Source organism: Harpia harpyja, chromosome 6 (assembly GCF_026419915.1).
Source record: "Harpia harpyja isolate bHarHar1 chromosome 6, bHarHar1 primary haplotype, whole genome shotgun sequence".
Taxonomy (NCBI): Eukaryota; Metazoa; Chordata; class Aves; order Accipitriformes; family Accipitridae; genus Harpia; species Harpia harpyja.
The window spans coordinates 28,105,386-28,128,632 of NC_068945.1; the positions used below are offsets into that span (position 1 = coordinate 28,105,386).

At 53.7% G+C, this 23,247-nt stretch overlaps 1 protein-coding gene across 3 annotated transcripts; it reads right to left on the minus strand.

Moving 5' to 3' along the window:
• Positions 1-810: 810 nt before the first annotated feature.
• PDGFB (platelet derived growth factor subunit B) lies at positions 811-21,768 on the minus strand. Of its 3 annotated transcripts, none has more exons than XM_052790388.1 (8): positions 21,474-21,768; positions 15,530-16,397; positions 8,736-8,832; positions 5,453-5,536; positions 4,757-4,962; positions 2,854-2,995; positions 2,284-2,449; positions 811-1,051 (listed from the first exon to the last, which is right to left on the minus strand). In XM_052790388.1, the coding sequence occupies exons 2-7, from the start codon at positions 15,683-15,685 to the stop codon at positions 2,313-2,315; spliced, it is 822 nt and encodes a 273-aa protein (XP_052646348.1). In that variant the 5' UTR covers positions 15,686-16,397; positions 21,474-21,768; the 3' UTR covers positions 811-1,051; positions 2,284-2,312. The 3 variants fall into 3 exon arrangements, with proteins under 3 accessions (XP_052646348.1, XP_052646347.1, XP_052646349.1); XM_052790387.1 differs by having other exon boundaries at positions 2,280-2,449; XM_052790389.1 differs by lacking the exon at positions 21,474-21,768 and having other exon boundaries at positions 2,280-2,449; positions 15,530-18,539.
• Positions 21,769-23,247: the final 1,479 nt, after the last annotated feature.

A 23,247-nucleotide genomic window follows, 5' to 3' on the forward strand; every position in this document is an offset into this window, starting at 1 on the left:
CACGTGCCTCTGAGCTTCCTGCCACTGGGGAATGAAATCCACTTAAGAACATATATATATATATTTATATATGTATGTATAAATACACATACACACACACACACGCACGCACACGTATATATATATATATATACACACACACATATACACACGCACACATACAGAGCGAATTTAAAAAATAATTTGAGTCCGAGCCTGGAAAGTTGAATTCTCCACCAGCATGTGCAAAGATGGCTCCCCTTGGCAGGGGCCGGGGGCGTGGAGACGATTCTGCTGCCGTCTGCTCCTTCCCCACAATCCAAACGCCTTCCAGTCAGCACCAGGAGCAGGAGGGGAAAGGGAGGGGGGGGAATGCATTTGGCTTCTTTGTTTTGTTTTGTTTTGTTTTGTTTTGTTTTTTTGTTCTGTTCCCCGAGATGTTGTGTATCTTAGTGGTTTTGGTTTTTCTTTTTTAAAATAAAATATACACACGCACGTTAAAAATATATATCTGTCCAGGTAGGGCGATAAAAGTCCTTAGTGCATTTTCCATCATCGGTCGCCGCTCGCAATCTGAGATATGCCTGTTTTCAAAATGTAGGTCCAGTGCAAGTGTTGATCTCAGCCGGGCCCCCCAGCCTTACCAGAAACACGAGGGAAAGGGAGAATATTCCCCTTCCACCCTCTGTCCATTTGTTTTTCTCCTCCCCTCGGAAGTAATTGGACCCACTTTCCTCTTCACGTTTTCCATCCTGTCCTCTGGAGCTGGAAAGGCGTTGTCCTGTCCTTGTCGCATGTTGTGGCTGTCAGTGTTCATGGTTTTATTTGTACTTTGTTCTTTTCTCATATATATATATATATAGGTCATGTTTGTCCTTGTCTTTTGTGTGTAAAACTTTAAAATTATGCTAATAAATGAAAGAAGGGAGAGGCTTTGGTGGGAGAAGGTCCACTGATGGAAAGGGAAGCACCAATTGCCGTCTGAATCAGACGTCGAGGCAGACGGACAAAGAAGAAAAGTTATCACTCCAAGGACCCCATGGGGGCAATACAGCAAATATATTAAATAAACCTGGAAGGGAAACAAAAACAGACACAGCATTAGAACATGTAACCCTCTCCCCCTGCAACTCCCCTCCTCTCCCGTCTTCTCCTCTGGAAATGTTTGCAGCAAAGTGCCAGATTAGAAGCCCAGGAGGGCTTTTGACCTCCTTTATTTTTTCCCCTGGACAACTTGAGCCAGAGCTGAGATTTGCATGGGTTTGCATCATTTCTAGCCTGGGAACTTTGGGCTGGCCAGGAGGATCCTGGGATAATCAGAGTCCTCATAGTGCTAAGCGTGGGAATACCAATCCCAAGACACCGCCTGGTGCCCCTCGTCCCCAGTTCCTGAAACGCCACACAATGGAAGCCCGTCGTCCCATCTGCCGAGGCAAGGGGAAATGAATGTGAAGCGAGCGGCTCAGGCTCGCGGCAGAGCTGGAACTGCTGAGTCACGGGCCAGGGCTTTCCCTGTTGGGCTGTGCCACCTCTCTCTAAATTCAGCTCCCCCCGGTCTGCGCCCTGGCTACTCTTCCTCTCTTTTCTGCACCTTTCCCTCTCTCATGGGGAACCAGGACTTATTCTCCTTTCCCTTGTACCAGTGAAATTCTGATGATGATGAGGGAATTACTCCTGTTTACACAAGTCAGGGAGAGAAGAATCAGACCCTGGACTGACGAAGTCCAGATCTCCTGCCAGAGATTCCAGTTCTCCTTTCCCCTGGTATGACCTTTCTTATGCACACAGGCTTCCCGCAAGGAGAGAGATGAACCAAAAGTGTTGCTGCTTTTCAGTCTTTCTGCCAACTCAACTAATGAAATAAAAGCAAAAGGGATCCCCAGAGCAACATTAATTCTCTGCTTTCAACGGAGAATCAATAGAGAAAGGAGAACAGGAGTTGCTCCACGGAAGAGATGAATTACATGGACCCTGAGGGGATTTAGGTGTAGAGAGAAGTCAGGCTCACTCTCTGCCTGTAAGGGCCGCTGAGAAAGGAGAGGGCAGGGCCCGAGAGCAAGTCTGGTTGCAGCATGATCCTTCCACCTTTGCGAAGGGCCTTAAAGCCATAAATAGGATGCACGTGTTGGGTCCCAGCCTAGTCCTTCCCCCTCCTTCAACCCGGGTTTTATCATGCCCAGGCCCTGCAGTAGCCCCACACTGAATGAGCGGCCAGTGCTGCAGGAAGGGTCCAAGATGCCTGGTCAGAACTGTGTCCTGGGAGAACATCTCTCCCGACTGGAAAAGCAGCTTGCTGTTACCTGCCTTGTGCTCTCTCTCCCCTGCCAGCACTTCTATGCTATGAGGATTTCTTTCAGCACTTTCTTATCGTTGACATGCTTGTACTTCTTATGTTTCCTCTTCTGCGCTGGCGGCCGGCGTACTCGCCGCCTCTGTGAGACAGCGGCTGTGGTGAACGACGGTGACAAGCCTGCCAAAACAGAGGGGAGAGTGTCTGTACAGCACGGGGCAGCCGGCTCATGTTGAAATATCTTTCTCCACACACTATCAACAAAGAGCTCTGCAACAGAAGGGCTACAAGGCCTCCTTCTGTTCTTCTGTCCCTTGTCCTCTGTTCTCCACAGTCTCTGCTCTCTCCCTTTTCCCACGATGCCCTTCCCCTCACCTCTCACCTTCCCCTCCTTCATTTCCCTCAGTTTCAGCCCCTTGCTGGCAGGCAGACATCCTGGGAAAGGTCCTCGCCTGGTATAAACCAGCGAAGGCCCATGGGATTCACTGGAGCTAAGCAGATTGAAAGCAGCGGAGGGCTCTTTCCTCTCTCCCCAGCCCCTCTTCTCACACCTCCCTCCACTCTGCTAATGCCAAGATCCTTACGTCTCTGTTCACGTGGCCCTGGCCGGCTGTTCCTGGGGGGCTGACGGGACACTGCTTCACACCGACACTGCACATGGTCCTCCAAAGGCACAACGACTTTTTTGAATTTTGGCTTCCTCTGGACAAATTCGATCTTGTTCACCTATTTGGAAGAGAAAGGCAAGCAGGAGATTAATACAGCTGTAGCTCCCACTCTGTAAAAATAATCAGTGTCAGTACTGGTTTTCTTCCTAAAGGATCAGTTTATAGATTGGATCAGTTTATAGGATCAGTTTATATTTTAGGCAGTTTATAGAGCAAGGTTCAAATTCAGGGGTGGTGTGTATGGGAGTTAAATTGGCACACACCAGCAGAGCAGACCTAGACCAGGCAAGTTTGGATGTGACTGGTTGTTTCCCCCGTTCCTAACTATTGCTGCTGCTTAAGCAGGATGACTGGTTGATCACAGACAGAAACATGGGACATGCAGAACACACTAGCCTGTTTCTGCCAGATGTGATGGCGGAGACGTGGGGGCAACCAGAATTAATTCCCACAGGATCCTACAGGAAGGGCAAAAGGAGAAAAACTCAGGCCCAATGCAAGTGAACGCAGCTTCACCAGCTCTGCTGAGGCCTGTCTGAATTTGTCTCAAGCTCTTTAATAACTCACAGGGCTGAAGCCCTCAGCTCTGTGTTTCACGGGAAAGGTGGTGCTCTGGAAATTCCCTCGGACTCTCCACCAGTGCTGACTCAGAGGGAAGACTCACTGCTCCACATCCCACCACAGTGCACAAGCTTTCTAAGGGGTCCTCCCACTCCAGGAACGGCTGGGTCTGACCCCACTCAGCTTATCTAACAAGACCACAGACCCTGAAGTGCTCCGCAAGCTATAAATACTTGCTCTGCCGCACGTCTGGGATTGAATTCCTCTAAACCCACTGCCCCCAGCAGCATCCCTCAGCCAGCACCGAAGCAGCGAGGCTGTTTATCTTTCCTTGAAAGCCCACTCCACACGCTTCAGACCACACGCTGCTTGCTAGACAAACACTTCCAGACAAACAATAGAGAGACCTCTGTCCTCAAAGAAACCATTTCCAGGTCACTTTTTCAGGCTGGCTTTTGACCTCTCACTTGTTTTTTCCACAAAAACAACTCCTGCTCCCCCCCATTTTTCCCTCATTCAGCCTGGCTTTTCTGAGAAAGGAATTTCCTGATGAAAAGAGCTGTGTGAATACAACCTCTCCCAGCCAACCTCTGCCGCCTGCCTGGGGGCGTCTCTTACGGCTCAGGCAGAGGGTTAGTACGGGATGAGTATTATTTTTAAACAAGCTGTCTGGGAGGAAGCTGTGAGGAGATCACTGGTAGCTGTGAGGAGGGCAGGATCAGAGCAAGAGGTTAGCCATCAGGTGTCTGCTTGCTGCTGGAATGGGTCAGGAGGTAACCGTGGGGCTGAGAAAGAGGAGAAGCTGCTCCAGTGCGTGTCTTGGGAAGAAGCTGCAGCAGCAGTGGGGAGATGGAGCACTGACACTGCAAGCCCTCCTCTTTCTGCATCAAAATCAGTTCCCGCGATGAAAGCGTCCTCTTCCTTCTGTTCTAACACAGCAGACAAGGTCGCCTCCAGCCACAGAAATAGCCGTGGCACAGAGCTGCAGCTGGGGACAGTACCTTGTAGCTCTGCTATGGTGACAGTCCCCAGCTGCTGGACAGCACCAGCCCTCCGAGTAGGTGGCCACGGACGTCACCCTGCGCCAGAGGCTGCAGTGCTGCGTGGCTAATGCGGGAGACGTGACTGCAGAGCGGGTGCAAGGGAACAGACAGCTGTGTGAGCCTTGCACCTGAGACCCACTGTGGTTTTGGTTTTGGGGGAGTAGGGATGGAGGTGGGCTGTGGGAGGAGGGAGCAGCGGGAGGCGTCTCCCTTACCTGGACATGCCGGACGCGAATCTGCATGGGACGACACTGCACATTGCGGTTGTTGCAACACCCGGAGCAGCGCTGCACCTCCACGCAGGGCGGCCACACCACAAAGTTGGCGTTGGTGCTGTCCACCATGTTGCGGGAGATTTCAAAGACCACCGCCCGCGTCTTGCACTCCGCAAGGACAGCTGGCTCTGCTGCTGCCAGAGCATCTACAGAAGGCCAAGAGAAGAAGGGGGGATGAAATGGGCTTTGCAGCTGTTACCAACCCACTGCAGCCACCTCTACTGGAAGAGAAAGACCTCCCATGGCTCACACACACACACACGTTCTTTCTCCTTCTCCCACCCCTCCAGCTCCCTCCCTGGACAGAGCTGCACCCTGTGGAGGAGCCCCCAGTGAAAAGATGCTTCTCACTGTAGCAGCAGTCCTAGGCAGGAGATGACACTTCTTTAGAGCAAACCAGCACCAGCGGGATTTAAAGCAGAGCACCTTGCAGAGCTCCAGACTCCCTCTCCTGCCCTCCTGGGGTGTAACACCCAGCTCCTATGCGAGGCCCAGACCCTCCTTCTCATCTGTCTACACATCCATGCGCATTATAATCTCTACCCCCAGACATGTATTTCAGACACGCATCTACACCCAGCCACAGCTGCTCAGGTGAGTGCCCAACAATCACAAGGTGCCACACTCCTGACTCACCTAGGCTTCGTCGCTCTCGAGACAGGACCATCGGGTTTTGACTGGGCTGAGTTGCATTCAGGTCCAGACTCGAGCTATCCTCCTCTGCAAAGGGAAAGACATGGCCTAATAGCACCAAGCAGAGGCCAGAGAAGACAGCAGGCACTTGTGCTCTGCTCGTCAGGCAAAGTGCAGAGATGTGGGATAAGCCATGGCCCCAGTACGTCACACTAGGTGTAAATCCACCAGCAAGGTCACAGCTGTGCTGGGGCATGGACACTATAGGTTTGCTCTTTGCTCAGACTAGGCAGTTGAAAGCAACAAGCTTATTGCGAAAGAGGGGTTCCAGTCAGGTCTGGGAGAGGAAAACTCCAGCTCAAGAATGACAAGGCCTACAGCAGGGCTGTCTGGTGTCAGAGAGGAGTAGCACAGGGATTCAGATCAGCCGGCTGAGGCCACGATATGGCAAAGAGGATCAAAGACCAGATGGGACAAGCAGAAAGTTTGGTATATAACACTGAGGTGCCTTGCTGGGATGGCTTGGGACTGGGAGAGTTGGGGTGTGAGAGGGCAGGTGAAGGGGGATGATGGGTGGGAGGTGGGGTGCTTGCTTTCTCTCTCCCAACCCACCACAGCTGCTCTAGTTTAGAGTCAGTTTTAGGGCAGGAGAATGGAAAATAAAGTTGAAATGGCTTTTCCCCTATCCTACTCTAAGGTAAGCTGCAGAATCTGGAGGTATTTCTGTCAGCGATGGGAGAGGAAGGCAGATAGCATTCAGGCCAGCCCTGAGCAGTTCCCTCCCACCCCACTGCTTTTTCCCATAGGAAGCGCTGAATAGAGAAATGCCCATAATCCCCATGGAGCACTCCAACATGCAGCCCCTCCTGAGCTCCGGACAATGGCCACACTCAGAGATAGCTCCCACCCAGCCACAGCTCTTTCCTTCTCTGACATGCTTTAGCAGCTGAAGGAAGCTGAATGGACGTCAGCATCAAGGGAGCAATTTTCGTAGAGGGAATCTGGGGCCAGTGGAAGATCTCTGTTTATCAGATGTGCGGTGGAGCAGACTTCCCATACCTATCATGTCCCAGCCCTCTTCCTCAGTCCTGCCCTAGTGCAGCCCTCTTATAAGGGGGAGCAGGGACTTTGCTCTCCACTCAGCTCTGCAGCAATTGCTGAAGGATGTGGGATGGGTGCACAGAGGCTGTATTCACAAGGCAGGAATCATGTGCCTGAGCAGTCAACATCTACATGGGAGGTGGACAGACAAACACCCTTTAAAGTGTCTGGAGAGGCGTGATCAATTGCAGGACACCATTCGTCTTGCCCTGAGGCAGACACCCAAAACGAGATCTGGTGGATCACGCTCTGGAAGGGCATGCAGCTCTCCAGGGAGCTACAGAGAGTGTCTGAATGACTGGCTTAGATGGTCATGCCTGCTTTGCGGGCAGCCACGGTTAAGGTCTACAGTAGTGTCTAAGGTCAGGAGAGCAGTATCCCACTCAGTTCATCTGCCTCCTGGAGCTGCCTAATCCTGGCTCCCTGTGCAGTGGAGGGCAGCGGCTGTGACACATACATGGGGCATGGATAGCACAGGGAACAGCCCCAGCTGCTTTGGGATTATTTTGCTAATACACTTATTTGCTAATACACTAATTCCACACAGGCCAAGCAAATGGTGATGCCCCTCAGTCACCACCTGGGAGCAGATGAGAGCCACAGGGTGCAACAGAGAGACAGCTTCACAACACCATTTTCTGTTTCCCTGACCAGCCTTTCTCATCTGGGACCTGAAGTGAAACCAGTGACTCAAAGCTCTGCAGCCTTCCCCCATACCCCTGGGCTTTTCAAGCCAACAAGAGAAGCCCATTTTATTTCTTAATTGTGAGGGCGGTTAGAAACTGCGATAGAGATGTATCTGTTCTTTAGACACCGGGACATGACAGACTGCACGCATCTTCTCAGCCGCTCCTTCCCCACCCCTCCATCCTGTGCCGCCTGGCATTTTATCAAACGAGGGTGGGGGTTGCCTTTTGCGCTGAGGTTGAGTTGATGAGAGGAGAGAAAGGGAGAAAAAAAAATAGCAACAACTGTTGACTTGAAACAAATCTCCTATTGAAAACCAGGTTCCTCCCTCTCCCAGGTTGTCCTTCTACACCCCAGGTCAGCACTGAAGACGGTTGGGGCGGCGGGACCAGCCTGGGACAATCCAGCACAGCTAATTTTGGAAGTTGCCCCATTGTGTGGCTGGTGGAGGAGGAGGGAACTGGTGAGGGCAGGGAGCGGCTGTGGTGGTGGTGGGGAGCCTTGTCGCCTCTTTCTAAGGCAAACAATAGCTGAACGCAGCTGGTGCCCTCCCCCTCACTTTCCCCCCCCCACCCCTCCAGGGCCGTTTTGAAAGGCAGCGGGAATGCTTTTGAGACTGCGCCAGTGGTTGGACTGGCATAGGAAACAAAAGCAGGAAATTCTGTTCCCCCGTAGATAGTGTCTCGGCAAGGATTACAAAGCTCCAAACAGACAAAACACGAGAGAGAAGGCAAGCTGGGGGGGCCGGGGGACTACGGGCGGGAGCAGGGTTAGAATAGAAAGGAATTTGCTCTGAAGAGACCGTTTATAAATAAATTCCTGGGCCAGCCCAGCCGCCGTGGCGCGTGCTCCAATTCCCACACGTGCCGACCCCTCCATGCTTCGCTGCTCCTGCCGCTCGCTGTGCTCAGCCCTGGCCAAGTGACCCCGAGGCACTGCAGCCCCCGGAGCTCTTATCTACGGGCAGGAGGTGAAGCGATGCTACCCTGACTTACGTCCTGTCCCGTATCTCAACCACGGACACGTGCTCTGCTACTCCCATCCTAAGAGCCTCTGGGAGCCCAGGGTCTTTCGTGGATGCTAAAGCTCAGAGAACTCACTCAGCCCTTTCCTCCTCTACCACCCTATTTCCACCTCCCTTTTCTACACCTGCTAAACTGATCCTTGGCCAATTCAAGCTCTGCTGCCTGTGCATCTTCCAGGGCGAAAAGTGCTGACCCCAGTTCCTTGCACTCACCTTGCCAATCTCCTATCATTTTTGGAAGCCAGTGCCCCTTGAAAGACCAGGCAGTTAGGAGGAGATCTAAAAAGGCATCTGGTTGCCTAGCTCCCACAGGTTTCAGAGGGACTAGGTGTGTAAATAGTCAGGTCTTGGCTCCCAAATCGTTCCTATATTTATAGTGAGGTCTGTTGATAGTGTGCCTGCTGGCAAATCCCCTCCCTTCCCCCAAAAGAGTTAAGAAAAAATAGAGGAGTGTTTGGTGAAGAGGAGATTTACCTACGGAGTCTATCTGCAGGGCACGCTGGAGGTCGCTGATGGAGCGCACTGAGCTGCCACCCAAAATCTCATAAATGTCTTCAGGTATGGGGTCCCCCTGCCAGATGACAAAAAGAAAAGAAGGGGAGAAACAAGCGTTAGAGAGGTGATCTGCAAATACTGACTGCATCACAGAGCGGGAGTGAGGGGAATAGAAGGAGGAGGCATGACAGAACCAGCAAAACGCAAAGATGTGCCCTCATGAAGGCATCAGCCTGAAACCTGAGCAAAAGCGAGAGAGCCCCTCTTGCTGCCTCTCATTAAGCAGTTAGGAGACTGAAAAAGCCAAAAAATGCCCAGGCTGCAACAGCAGAGCCCCGAACACTACGCACGCAGCCAGCGAGGCTTCCTTCTCCGGTGCTGTATGATTTCTCCAGGTGGCCTCTCATTCCTGCTGCCTGCAGTAAAGGCGTTTTAACAGACTTCCCTTACGCTAACAGATAAAACCTTCCTAATATTTCCCTCTGTTATGAAACTCCCTCACGGGCTTTGTCAGATATCGTGTGTATGTGCGTGTGCGTGCGCGTGTGTTTTCAAACCACAGCGGCCCAATAATATACATCATTTGCATACTCTTTAAAAAAAAAAAGGTGGGGGTTGGAGAGGAAGATTGACCTTTGCAGCTGAGGCTGCTCCGGCATGAGCCCGTGGTGAAACCACAAATGCTGCAGGGAGGACATGAAAGGCTGTTCGGTGGGCTGAGGAGCTGATTTGGATGAAGAAACACATGGGAGTTTGGATGTCATTGCACGCCAGTGCCAAAAAACCTCAAGTAAGCAGGTTTATAGACATCAGACGACGGACTCAATTCAGGGTTTGTGCAGGCAGGTGCAACACCATCAGTCTCCTGGGAATTTTACTCTGGCACCAGGCTTGAATGGGCCCCAGTGACAGCACTTAACAAGACTACAAAGGAGCGGTGTGGGAAAGCAAGCACTGATTAAAACATACTTCCGAAAGACTGGAAAAAGAGACGGAGGAAAGTACTGGCCAAAGTGTTTGCTTAGCTCCTAGCTCTCTTCATTCAGGGCTACTCATGCGGAAAAGCTGCTCTTTCAGCCGGGTGCTGGATGCCGTCTGAGCCACAGCCCTACACATGCCCCTGTAACTGAGAGGAGAACTTGGCTCGTGTACTTGTGAAATGCAGGGATTTTTGTGTGGGTTTTTATGGGCAGTTGGTGGCATGTGTGTGGTCGTTCTAGTGAGCAGCTATTCCCTCCCTGCCTGCGTTCAGTGCAGAACATTTCCCTTCCGCTTGGAGTCAAGGAAAGCCACCAGGCAGGTGGTTAAATGTTGGCTTTTAAACCTTGAGGGCTTTAGCCCAAACCTGCAGTCACTTTTGCACGGCTGCTTGAGCCTGGCACCCTCCCACACATGCCTGTCCCTTGGCCACCCACCCTTCGCCTCTACTAACAGAGCAATAGGAGTGCTCCCTCCTCAAACCTGCTAGCCCACCCTCTAATACTATAACTTAAACTAGGACGCGGTGGCTTGAAGGCTGCTGCAGCACAAGTCACGGGGCAGAAACCTCCTGGGATAGCTGCAGAGCAGACAACACTAGCGTCTTAAACCTCCACAGCCACATCCACCAGAGAGCTAGAGTCAGCTCGAGCCTCTCTGCCCCGCTCCATCCCTGTCACTGTCACATCTCACCACAGAGCTGGCTGTCCGCCTGCAGCAAAAAGCAGATTTTACATCCCCAGGCATTACTTCCTCAGTCTCTGAGGGAGAGGGAAGCAGCATCAGTGATGAATGCACCGTGAGAGAGAGACTTGTATAATTCAGGGATCACTGAATAGCTGCGAAATGAAGATGCCTTCTGACAACTCCTGCTGCGTGAGGAAGAGTGGGACCAACAGCCCAGTGCCAGAGAGGCTCTGCAGCACTTCCCTGCTTTGCGCCACACACGTTTACTGGAAAAGGGATCATTTGCAATTCCCAGTACTTGCAGCCAGAGCTCAGTGCTGGGCAGTGAAATTGCAGGCTTTTTAACGTTTGCACCTGTCACCCAAATGCATTTGTGTATGAATGCTGCTGTGCACGGATGCCCCTGGTCCTTCCTGACACTTAATACATGTAGGAAATGGAACTTTATTTTAAACTCTGGCACTCGCTGGGCGAGAGCGTGGGCGGGTGTTACGAGACTCGGTGACTTTGGAGGCGAGCAGGGAGGTGTCACCTTGCTAACTGAGCAGGGGGAACAGATATGAATCAGGGATTGCAAATGCAGGCCCTCAGGAGCCGGATTGCTGGGGACTGCCTGTAGGAATAAGCTCCACTCCCTGCTCACAGCAGCAGTTTTAGGTGCCAATTTTTTCTTGTTGCAGATACTATCAGCATAGCTACGCCGTATCACCAGCCCACATGGCTCATAATCCTGTCCTCCTCCCCAGGCTTTGTGAGGCAGCTCTGCCAGTGACAACCGCCAGCCTGTGAAGCTCCTTACTTTCCTCTAGTGCTGCAGAGCCATGTCCAAGGCTGGCCTAAGAGCAGCTGCCCAGACCTGAGCTGCCCAGCTCCCTTTGGGGTCTGTGATTGGGAACAGCCATGCCTTTGGCCCCCCATGCCGGTCTCATGCCTGGGAGGCTCTGAGATTGGGGCACCGCACACACCCAGGCTCAGAGCCCTCGGTGGGGATGGGACACAGGGAAGCGGAGGTCCATCAGCCACCTCCACCTGATCCCATGGAGTCAGAAGGTGGAGGAGCATTGCAGGAGGTGGGATCCCCGACAGACCAGCCCACGCAGCTGGTGCTTTTCCTGCTTAGCAGCTCCTTTGGATTTATTTGTCTAACACAGGTTAACAATCTCCTTTTTTAACTGTGTGGCAGATCAAAGACGACTTTTGTCTCAATGGACTCCTGGCTGGCTGACAAGTGCCCCAAGGCCTGGCCTCATATTCCTGGGAGGCCCTGAATTCCTAGAAGAAAGTTAGCTTGTTCTTCCCTCCCTCTCTCTGCCCCCAGTGCCTGGCTCTTCCCCGAACCACAGGGGCACCCCCCACTCTGCCAGTCCCCTGGCAGGGACATCCCCTCCCCTTCTCCCGGCTTCTGGTGCTTCTGGGGCGAGAGCCACGGCATACCCGACACAAGGCAGCAGAGCACCTGGGCAGGGTCCCTGGCTGCCCCGCAGCCGCTCTGCGCTGCGGCTGTGACGCCGGGGCCTCTCGGCGCGTCAGCTTTGCCTCCCTCCTTCCAGACGTCAGCAGCGCTGTTTGGCCGCCGCAAACCGATGCACGTGCAGCGATGCCCTGCAAACGGGACATTCCCCCGTCCCTGCTCCCCACACACACGCTCTCCCAAAATCAGCCTCCCTCCCTAACTCCATCTGCCTCTGGAGCTTTCTGCCAACGTATGCTTTTGAGCACCAGGGATGCTGACAGGTCCTCTTGCCATCAGGTGCTGCCAAGGTGGCGCAGGGAATATTCATGGCTGTGCTCCGGTCCTCCCTCCGGCTATTCACAGGCAAGGGTTTCAGAGTCTTGCTGGAAGGTGTGTCTCTCTTGGTAGCACAGCAGATAGAGAGGAGGAGGGAGCAAAGATTGTGCAACTGGCAGGAAAGGCAGACCCTCGGGGCTCAAAGAAACCAGCCAAGGATACTCCCAAGGTGAGGACTCTTCCAGTCCTCTTTTCTGAGGTGGTGTGTCTACACACCCACTTGTGACTGCACACGGAAGGACAGAAGGATAGCAGCAGCACCAGCCCAGGGCAGGGAAGCACCCAGCTATTCACTCCTCTGCCCAGGAAAGGAGAACTTTCCCGAGCACGTCCACACTGACCGCAGCAAGGGATCTTGGCAGCAGGGTCTTGAATGATCAGCCAGGCAAAAAAACCCAAACAAACAGCACTTTTTAATTCTTTCTGAAGCTGACATGAGGACCCCGAGGGGAGACTCCACCGCATTCCCTGGCAGAGAGCAAGACCAGCAGCACCTGCCACCAGCCCGCTGAACCCCAGAGGCTCTTGCTCCCCTGGCACAAGGCTTCCACCCTTCCAGCACTGCTCCTGGCTACAGGCGGACCCCGACATCTGCCTGCCGGAGGATCACGCGTGCTTCTCCCTGCAGCAGGCACAACCCTCCTCACACAAGCCCCTTCCACGTGGGACGGCGGCTTACGTTTTCCTCCCTTAAAAGAATCAAACTTAATGTTTGATCTAGCTCACGTTCCTAAAATACAGCCAGACCTACCCACCCTTTTCCCATTTCAAGGGGGACTCCACTGCCCCACCCTGCTCCTCTACGCTCCCCCCACACCTCCCCTGCGAGGGCTGGAGGCATTTCCACCCCCGGGGCTGGTTGTCTATCGGCAGCACTGGAGACAGCGCGGGAACCACTGTCATTCTCTCCTGCTGCTGCGCATCAGCTGACGGTGAGAGGGAGGCAGGGACGACGTGCCTGGCTCCTTCCACGAGCTCACCCCAGACGTGTCATCCATCCCAGCTTCCACTGCTTTGTCCTTGTCACAGCCCCATGCTAAGAAGACTCGGGAAGAGCCCCGGAGCCTCGCACCAGAAGACGTGATGGGGAGCTGGGCCGAGGTTATAAGCAAGCACCCAGCCGCACCCTATTCCTCGGGAATTCCAGAAAACCCTGCCAGTGGGGCTTCACCCCAGCACAACCACGCTGGGCTCAGCCCATCTCTGTAAGTGTTGCAAGGCAACTATTACAGCCTGCAGGGCAAATGCAAATCGGTTTAGCATCCTTGCTTCCCAACTGGCAAATACCTTCCCCGCTGAGGCTCATACTCCCTCCGGCTGGAAAAGCTCCAGGGCCCTCTAGCTCCAGATGGGTGTGATCGAAGAGGGAGAGGGACTCGGGAGGCTCCATCTCCTGGCTCAGGCTTCTGCTGATCATGGGGAACTACTGCTCCCCGTGCACTTTCTCCAGCAGGGCTGGGGAGGAGGTGCAAGGCCCATTCAGAGGATGACTATGGTTCAGCAGCCTGGTAGGAGTCGTGTTGTGCGCACCTGGTGCAGGAGGTGCAACAACCTGCCCTCAAATTAGACGTGGGGACTGGCTGCAGGCAGAAGCATCTACCCAAGAAGAAACCTTCTTGGTTCTCTGGTCATAAACTGATGAATATCACAATTCCTCCCAAGAAACCTAGAGCCAGAATTCCCAAACTGCAACCCTCCTAGGCTGTCATAGAGCTGTGCAGCCTTTTAACGTGATTACAGTGCAGAGTAACAGCCCCCTGGAATCAGACACTTCCATCTTCACCCTTCCCCAGTGCCAACCATAGCTGACGTTTCATGGTGCATGGGAGAAAGAGATCTGAGCCACCCACAGAGGAAATACCATCCTCTGCCCAAAACAAACATAACCACTGGGCAGCCCACAGCTCTAACTGCTTCCCTTTGCGGCTTGGGCAAGGGCAAAATGGGCACATAAGGTGGTGATGCGATGCTTCGTACCCAACCCCTTCCCTGCCACCCACAAGAGGGGCTGCCCAAAAATGAGGAAGGAAAAGAAAGAAATGATGCAAAGGGAGGAAAGTTTTGGTGGAAGGATATTTCCTGCCCCTGAGAACCCCCAAGCTGCAGATCCAACCCATGGTTTTGCCACCTCGGGTAGAGCTGAAGTGGGAACCGAGCGCCATGCATAAATGTTAGGGGCTTTCTGATCCCCTCAATCTGCACGCAATCAGACGACGAAACGCGGCAGCAGAGGTCAAAGGATGTGGGGGGTTTTGGGGCTCCTTTTCCTCGACCGTGGCTCGGGGTGAGTCTTTGATTTCCACACAGAAAAACCAGAGAGGGTTGGGGTGTACGTTCATCAGCCAAATCCACCACCTGGCCCCCACCCTGCGCCCGGCTCCCTCCTGAGCAGAGCGTGCAGGAGGACTGCAGGACGAGATGCTTGCGTGACAGTGCAAGAGCAGCAGACACACACATCTTCTGCCTCCTCCCACGGCCCCAGCTAGACACACTCCTTACTGAGTAACCATGCCACCCCGGCGCCGCTGTCTCCAGCCACGCTGTCCCCTTCCTCGCCCCTTTCAAAGCCCCCCGCCCTTTCTCCATCGACCCCTTGGCCATGCCAGGTTGCGCGCTATTATGGAGGTGGCAACCGGGCCTCGGCCCCTGCCTCACGCGAGCGCGGCCGCGACGCCAAAATAACCGACCTGGGCCGGGGGGGGGTGAGAGGCTCGGTGGAGCCGCCGGCTGGCACCGTGCCCGGGGGTGACAGCCCCTGGGTGAAGCCGCCAGTGGGGCAGGAGGGCTGCAGGTTCCCCAGCAGCACCCCTGTTCCCTCAGGAACCCCGGGGGCCGCTTCAGCCCGCTCTCCCCTTCCCCACCAGCCCGGCCCTGACTCCAGCCTGGGACAGACATGGAGGGGGTGGGTTTATTTCCACACGAAGCCCTTCCCGGAGGGGTCCGTCCTGAGGGGAGACGACCCCTCCTGAGGCGGGGAGGGAGGGTTGGGGCGGGGGGGGGGGGGCAGCCCCCCGCGGCGAGGCGGGAAACCGGCCCCAACGGTCGCTTTCCCCTCAGGGCCGGGGGCGGCCGGCTCTGCCCGCCATTAGCGCGCCCGCGCAGCCCTTCCCTCAGAAAAGGGGCAGGAAAGCCGCCGCCCGCCCCGGGTTCCTCGCCCTCGCCCGTGCAGCTCCGCTCTTCCCCCGCCGGCTCCGGGCAACCCCCGGGGCTTCACCCCACCGTACCTGCGGGGCGAGAGCCGCCCCAGCCGGCGGTCTTCCCGCAACCTCCGGGGCTCGCAGCTCGGCAGCACCGCCCGCTGCCGGCGAGGGAAACTCACCTCCAGGCGGGCCAGGGGCAGGGAGAGGATGAACGCGAAGACCACGCCGAAATTCATCCCGACTTCAGGCCCCGCCGGCTGCGGGTACATGGACGGCGAGCCCCGGGAGGGAAGCGCTTCCCGCAGACAGCTCCGCGGCCGCCCGGCCTCAGGCATCGAGGGCTCCCCGCGTTCCCATGTCCCCTCCGAGCCGGGCTGGAGAGTTGCAGGAGTCCTTGGAAGAGGAGGTGGGTGGCAGTGGTGGTGGCGGTGAGGGGAGACAGAAGTAATTCTGGGTGACTCGCCTGCCTCTGCGCTATCTCATCAGCCCAGTGGAAAAAAAAATGCAGTCCCTCGAAATTATACGCATCCGGAGCCTGCGTCCCCCTCACCGCAAGGGATGCTTCAGTATTGCCTTTTGCTAGGTGGTCCACATGCTATTTTTCCTCTTGATTTTCTTCCTTTTTAAAATATATGTGTGTAAAAGATTTTACATGCAGGTAACAACGGCTCAATGTTCTTAGGAAAAGATGCACAAAATAATAATTAAAAAACCCCAACTTTTCCAAAGTTTGGTATGGAATCCAAAAAATAAAATCTTCTTCCTTAAGGTGTCCTTTTCTTAAAATGCTCCTTTTCTTCCTTACACCCACTTGCTTTTTAGCGAAAAGTTGCTAGTGTACATTGAATTTCTTCCCCTTACATTAAATTCTGGCTCGGGTGCCTTCTCCTTCGAAGTGTTGGCAGTTTGCTTGGATGTGAGGTTTGCTTTGGGTTTGGAGACAGGTGAGAGCAAATGTTTTCGCTCTGGGTTGCGTGTGTGTGTGTGTCTGTGCGTGCGCTGAGCCTTGACAAGCCTCAGAGCAGAGCCGCTGCTGCCTCCCGCGCTCTGTTGCAACAAGAAAGAAAAAAAAAAAAGGCAGAAAAGGTAAAATTGAAGGGGAGGCGAGCGAGCTGATGGGTCTTTATTTTAGTCTGCGAGCTGCAAGAGAGACTAAACTGGCACTCGGGGCTGCTCCTTTTATAAAGGAGAGGAGATGGGTGGAGCATAGCTTGCCATCCTCTTGGCCCGGTATCAAGGCGAAAAATCTAGGGAGGGAGTAGCACTCCATTGCTGACAAAATAAAAAGTGTGTTAATTTAAATGATAAATTAATTAAAAATGACTAATGCTGTAATAACCCATATAATGTGGCTTTAATATCGCGTGAGGAATGGGGACAGAAATTCCTTCCTCCTCGGCAAGAGATAAGGAGTTCCCGGCACGGTAGTTTGTTATTTATTTGGCCCTGGGTTCTCGCTGTTGCAGTCTGGAGCCCATTTCTCTAAGCTCTACTCGCCTTCTTCCCTGCCCTGCTACACCACTAGCTCCGGGGAGAGAGACGGCTTTAATATCTTACATCTCTTTGTGTGCAGGGAAAAAAAAAAGCCAGAGAATTTTAAACGTTGCTACAAGACAATCTGGTGTTGCTCGTGGCACCGGGAGGTATTTTGCTGCATGATTATTTCCACGATGTAATAAACATCTGAAGGGAAATTAAGCAAGCAGATATTTGCTTGGGGGGGGGGGGGGGGGGGAGAGGGATAGGGAGGGAAAGGCTGCTAACAGGTGAGTTCAAGAAAGAGTCATATCCTATTGAAAAAACACCCGTACGCACGCCCTCTCATGTATGTATGAGTGATCTCCCGGTGCGGAGCTGCACACTCGCAAAGCACACTCCAGGCACAACCAGGAGGGATTTCTGCACCATCTTTGTGCAGGCTCGTATCCACCGATACATTCCTGCACCGTCATGCACCGCAGGCTCTCGGCAGGCGTTCACTCTGAATCCCAAGCATCTTCCCTGCTTTTTCTATGCTACGCACACGCTTCTATTCGAGCCGCTCGCATGCACAGCTACGTGCAAATTTTGTCTCATTCACACATCCCTGGGCATCCATGTGTTCTCCTTCACTCTTCCCCCTCTCTCTTCCTTTCTCACATACATACACCCACAGGCATACCAGTGGCCTCATCTCACAGCATCACACATGCTCCCTTAGACTATCTAGGTGCCTGCGAGTCTCATGCAGCCACCCCCCTCTAAAACGCACGGTCTCACACCAGCACTCGCGTATGCACCATCCAAAGTGGCCGGGTACGAGAAGCAGCTACCAGAACTGAGCAGTGGGCAGCCCACCAAATGCTCTTCTGTAGTAGGCATCTGACAACACCTCCCAGCTTGGCTGGCTACGCTCCTGAACCTGATTTTGATCTCACGGATGTGGACATTGGTCAGGAAGCACAGGGACACAAGGAGGACTGGGGGTCCTCCATAGCTTTCTTAAAATAGCATAGCTCCTCTGCTCCTCCCATCACAGAGACGGGTAACTCAAACACAAAATGAAAGGTCCTATGGTAGGGCAGCGTGTCAAGATGCTCTTGGGTCACAAGGGATCACTGCACTTCACCCTGACCCAGAAGAAGAGGGGGCAGATTTCCCCACAGGTGGGGAGGTCATCAGAGCCATGCCAGCTCCAAAGCCTGGGCCAGCTGAGGTGTACGAGTGCAGAGGTAAGGAGTGTCCTGGGAGTCCCTCAAACCGAGTCTGGAGTGGCTCGGCCCCAATTTTGGAGCTCGAGTGGAAGGAAGTGGAAATGCAATGCATACCTTTGCTCATTTCCACCACCAGAGACCTTAACAGGACTTTACCTTAGATGTTCCAGCCATGCTAGCCCTGTCCCACCCCAAATTCCTCAGAACGCTCTTAGAATTCCCTTCATTCTCCATCCTGGCCCGCCAGCAGCGTACCAGCCATTTCACGTGATGACAATTTGGCTCCGACCCCCCGGCAGGGTGGAGCTACTGCCCTAACGTCTACCGGAGCACTGACACTCCTTCTGAAATCTGTAGGAGGCTCCAAAAAAAGGTTTTAAAAGGGCCTGGGTCCATCTCGCCTGGCTCCAGATGGCACCAGCCAAAGGAACGCCATAGCCCTGGGCTCCTTGGTGGTCAGCAGGGGGAAAGCTGAGGATTTGGAATGGCCAAACCAGCTTCTGGAAGTCCTTCTGTCTGTGTAGGGGCAGCTGAGAGCATCTAGGTCCCAAATGTCCATCACCCCATTACGTGTTTAAAGTTCATAAGGGGTAAATGGAGGCTCAAGTGCCCTTGGAGGATCTCTACCCTCAAATAACCCGGCATGGCTCCACCATCTTCAGGCCACCTTGTTCAATCTGTGTAGGGGGTCCCCCATGCCGTAATGGCTGCCTGGCCAGGACAGAACAGCCTGCGTGTGGGAGGGTTGATTAAACTCCTCAGCAGGGAGAGATATCACCGCCGGAGAGGAGAAGGACTCAGCAGTAAGCTAGCAGGGACTGCTGCAAATTTCTTGCTCGGTAGCAACAAGAGCTGCTGCAAGGCCTGGGTTTGGGGGGGCTATGTGCGGTGTGTTTTTTTTTTTTAAATATCTGGCTACATTACATGCGAGCTAGCATAGAAATAGAGTTATTTATTTTCATGTGGATGATGCTGGGCAGTTTTTAGAAGCTCGACATCAGAAACAAAAAGCTAATCCCTGTTGAACCTCCAGACAGCAAGGAAGAGGATGTTTGGAATTTGACTAATCATCTACCTATGACCCTGCCTGGAAATAGAGCAAAATGATATTCAAGCCACCAAGGCTTCAGTCGCTTTTCCTTACTCTTTGTGCTTTTAACACAGGGACAGATTTTTCTCTAGTGAGGTGTTTAGACTCACTAAAGGCTGGGCCAGTCTCATTGGCATTGAGTTCAAGAGGGGCACGTGCACTTAAAACTGCTGTGCCTTGAACCGGGCGGATGCTCCTTTGATTCTCTTGCTTTTATGAAATTAGCTTGTCATTTATCCCACAAACCACTAAATCTAATGGGGATGACTCTATCTTCCCCTCACCTGGCCTATGGGGTGGGTGTGGAGGCCTGCGGGGCTATCAGTGTCACAGGACAAGAGTTTGAAACCACCATTGCATATGGTGGGAAGATATTTCAAGGCTGCATGAAGCAGCTGGACCGTAAAAATGTCCCGCTAGAGCATTGTGACTTGACAACGTCCAATCACAACTGTGCTAGCTGGCAATGGCCCTGCAGAAAAACCGCAACAAAAACAGGGATTTCATAAGAGCCTGTAGCAGGGTTTCTTATTAAAACATTTTCACCACCACTATAGCTTTCTAACCTGCAAACAGCTGAACTCATCTCCTTGGTTATTTTCTTATCACTAGGGAGGAGGGCAACACGAGTCCGAGGACAATAGGCAGTTCCTTGCTGCAAGGCTGCTCTCCCCTCATCTCATATTGGTGGAAAAAATGATCTACTAGCACCATCCACAGAGGCACGATGTGAGGGGTGATATCTTCTTTTTTTTTTTTTTTAGAGGGGGGAGAGAATTGTGAAACAGCAGGATGAAAAACAGGGCTTACAATGGAAAGCAAGACTCAGTCTGAACAGCTGAGATGTCTCAGCCTCTCCATGATGAGTCCTATTTTGAAAAACAATCAATGGAAAGAAATTAGGAGGTGTTGACAGCCAACGTGTAGTCAGCCCGCCCACTCAAGGTATCTAACTTAGGTGTTGCTCTCGCTCTGGTCTCTAAGTTCAGGAGAACGATGAGCAATCCCTACGCCTACTCCGCAGGGCTGCCACAGCCGTCAATGGAGGGGAGCAGCCGTGACACTGAAATGAAGCACCTAGAGTAAGTTTTATGCCTAGTTTACACCAGGAGGCCTGTTCTGCGGGTGCATGGGTTTTACACCACATCGCCCGGTTGTGTGAGGTTTATCCTGACTCAAGTGATCAGAACAGAGTCATCGTACATAGCTTACACCGCTCTTTACACCGTTTGGCCCAGAGGCTGCCGCCGTGGGAGCTGCCCTGCCTTCCTAATGACTGAGTTTGGTCTAATGGAGGAAGAAAGGAGGAAAGGAGAAGAGGGACCAAAGGAAGGAGACAGAGACAGGCAGGGAGCCTGGTATTTATATTTGGTGCTGGAGAAAGGCAGAGCCTCGGGGTGCCCAGGGCTTGCATAATTCGCCTTCTCGCCCCTGGTGCTGGCAGGGAAAATGCTTTCCAAGGATGAGTAAAACCCTCACAGAGCAACTGGCCCCAGGGGAAAGGGAAGGTGTCACCTGGCAAGCAGGCGTTTGATGGGACCTGCCAGGTTTCCTCCAGGAACCCCCCCTCTGCCTATCTCTCCCCAGTGGAGGGATTCCCCCAGCCCCTCACCACCTCCTTCATCTCACCCATTCCTGGCAGAAACCTGGCAGAGAGGAGAGGATGGGGAAGGGCACGCAGACGCATGCAGAGGGCACAGCACGGCCCCTGACAATGGCAGAGAGGGAGAGGGCTCGCGCCGGCCGCAGTTTGCTGTCCCGCACTTTGGGGTGAAGGAGAAGGCAAAGGCATTTCACATCCCTGCGGATGTGCAGCTCGAGCAGGATTCAGAGAGAGAAGGCAAAGCTGGGGGGACTGATTTCCCAGCGCTTTCCCGTGCACATACACGTTCCTACACCAGGTGGGGAGGAGGGGATGCAGCCTTCCTTGCTCACGCTACCATATATTTCTTCCCCCCAACCCCCAAGTTTAGGGTAAAAGGGAACAATTTCCTTACTCTGGCAACCATCCATTATGTCTATGGATCTGCTCCCCACCCCATTCCCCCTCTCTTTCCTGTTTTGATGAAAGGAAAAAATGTCCTGCTTTCCTTCTTTATTTTTCCAGACTGGTGAATAGCACTCGAAAGGAATTTCTCTCCCTCCCCCTTCCCCTCTCCCAGTATAATAAATATATGCGTATGTGTGTGTGTGAATACACCACACATCACAGGTCATCTGTTGTTTTTCAAGAGGCATATACTATTTTTGTTTCCAAATTGATTAGGTGGGCAGCGGTCCCCCTTTCCACTGACACCACCCCAAACACCGCTTCCCCTGCCCTCGGCTTCTGCCACTCACCGTCTCCCCATCCTTTGCCCCTGGGTCCACAGCGAGCGGCGGTTGGCGGTGGCAGCAGCGAGAAGGAAGCTTGCTGAGCTGGAGTAAAAATAGCCCCAGCAGTTACTCAGCTTAGAACGTAACATGACTCATGATGTGAAATGAAGATGAGGGTCGAAAACCAAAAGCGAGCAGCTCTCCCTCCCCTCTCCACCTGCTATCGCTGCTCACGTCGCAGAGCAAAACCCACTCTAAATATTACTCGCTGAGGGTCAGGGCATCAGCCCAAGGCGGAAAGCCCCGGGTGCGCTACCCACGAGAGCTGGTCCTCCCTCCCGCGCCGATTCGGTTGCGCCGACACCAGCGGCAGGTGGATTTGGTGATGCTGCGCCCAACCCTCAGCTTATGTACCTCCTATAAGCCATGGGCCCCGAGCAATACTGGCATCCCATTAATACAGCCTGCGGCACCCTCGTGCCAGCGTAGCCAGCGGCTGGTTCGCAACAGCTCGAATGCAGCTGGGCACCCTGGTTTGCCGGCACCCACCGTGGCCTGAGCCTGTGGTGGGGGAGACGAGCGGGTTCGTGCCCGTAGCCCACCGTGTGCCCCATCCCCGTCCCCAGGCAGGGTGCTCCCCACGCGGTGTGGAGGACACCCTGCTCCCCGGGGTGCACAGGAGAGCAGCACCCCTGGCATGGCAGGAGGCAGGCCGTCGCTATCTGCTGGCCTGTGTAATAAAGGAGGGAGTTTAAAAATAGACTTTGAGCTGCCATGCCGGAAAGGCAGCGAGACGTATAGAGCGGGTGTGTATTTATCCTACACGCCCTGTGTCTGATGCCCTGCTGGCGTGGGGACCTGCCCCAAAGCAAAGGCACCCTTCACCAGTCACGGGTGCTCGCCGAGGGGCTCTTGTGCCAGCCCTTACCACGGATGGCGGTGGGTGCGCAGGGTTGAGGGGAGCCCTGAGCTCTGCCTCGCATGTACCAGGGCTGCCCAGAGACGCTCACCCACCGCCCCAGCCCAAGGCCATTTGGAGCAGTGGGACACGTATCTCTCGCCCATGCCAGACCGACCCGATCTGCGACTCCTCCGCCCCCGTATAGCCAGACAAAGTGGCATCTCTCAGGACAAAGCCTTTCAATAGATCCCTTGCCCTCTGCCCTCTCCCGAACAATGCGAAATCAAGGAATATTGTCCGAGCTGAATAAAAAGATCTAAATTTAGAGTGTCTGATGTGTTCTTGGTTTCCTGCCATGACTCCCCTCCTCCTCCCCAGCCTCCCTTTTCATTGCTCGCTAGCCTTGTGCACAGAAAGGTTTCTGATGGGGTGAGATCACCACCAAGACCCTGTCTCCCCAGTGATGAGACAGAGGGGAATTCCAAGTTTGACTCTAGTCTCTATTTTTGTAGGGCAGGGAGGAGGAGAGCACACCGGTTTTTGCCTCACCGGCTTAGATGTGCAGAGAAGAGAGGGAAACCTAAGGTCAAGAGAGAGGGAACTTTTTCTCCCACTTCAGTCTCGTGTCCCAGCCCTGACATGCCCCAAACACTCTGTCCTTATGTTCCCACCTGCTCGTGGCATCCTCGCCTCCAGCTCTGCCACGACAAGTCCTTGGAGCGGCACTGCCCCTGTGCTGTTCCAACCCAGAAGTCCTGGCTTGTAGGACCCTCACTGTTCTCCCACTTCCCCCAAGCAGGTCTGGCAAGAAGCAGGCAGCTCAGAAAAAGCAAATAGAGGCAGAAAAAAGCCTGACCCAACCGAAAAAAAGTCAAGAGGGGAGGGAGAGGAGGGGTG

Bases quoted from the DNA above. Each gene is read 5' to 3' on its own strand.
- PDGFB (XM_052790388.1), bottom strand. From the start codon at position 15,685: ATGCCTGAGGCCGGGCGGCCGCGGAGCTGTCTGCGGGAAGCGCTTCCC. The intron at 5,537-8,735 runs GTAAATCTCCTC...TTCCCTTTGCAG, and splicing joins CCTGCAGATAGACTCCGTAG to AGGAGGATAGCTCGAGTCTG. The intron at 2,996-4,756 runs GTAAGGGAGACG...TCTTCCAAATAG, and splicing joins TTCGCGTCCGGCATGTCCAG to GTGAACAAGATCGAATTTGT.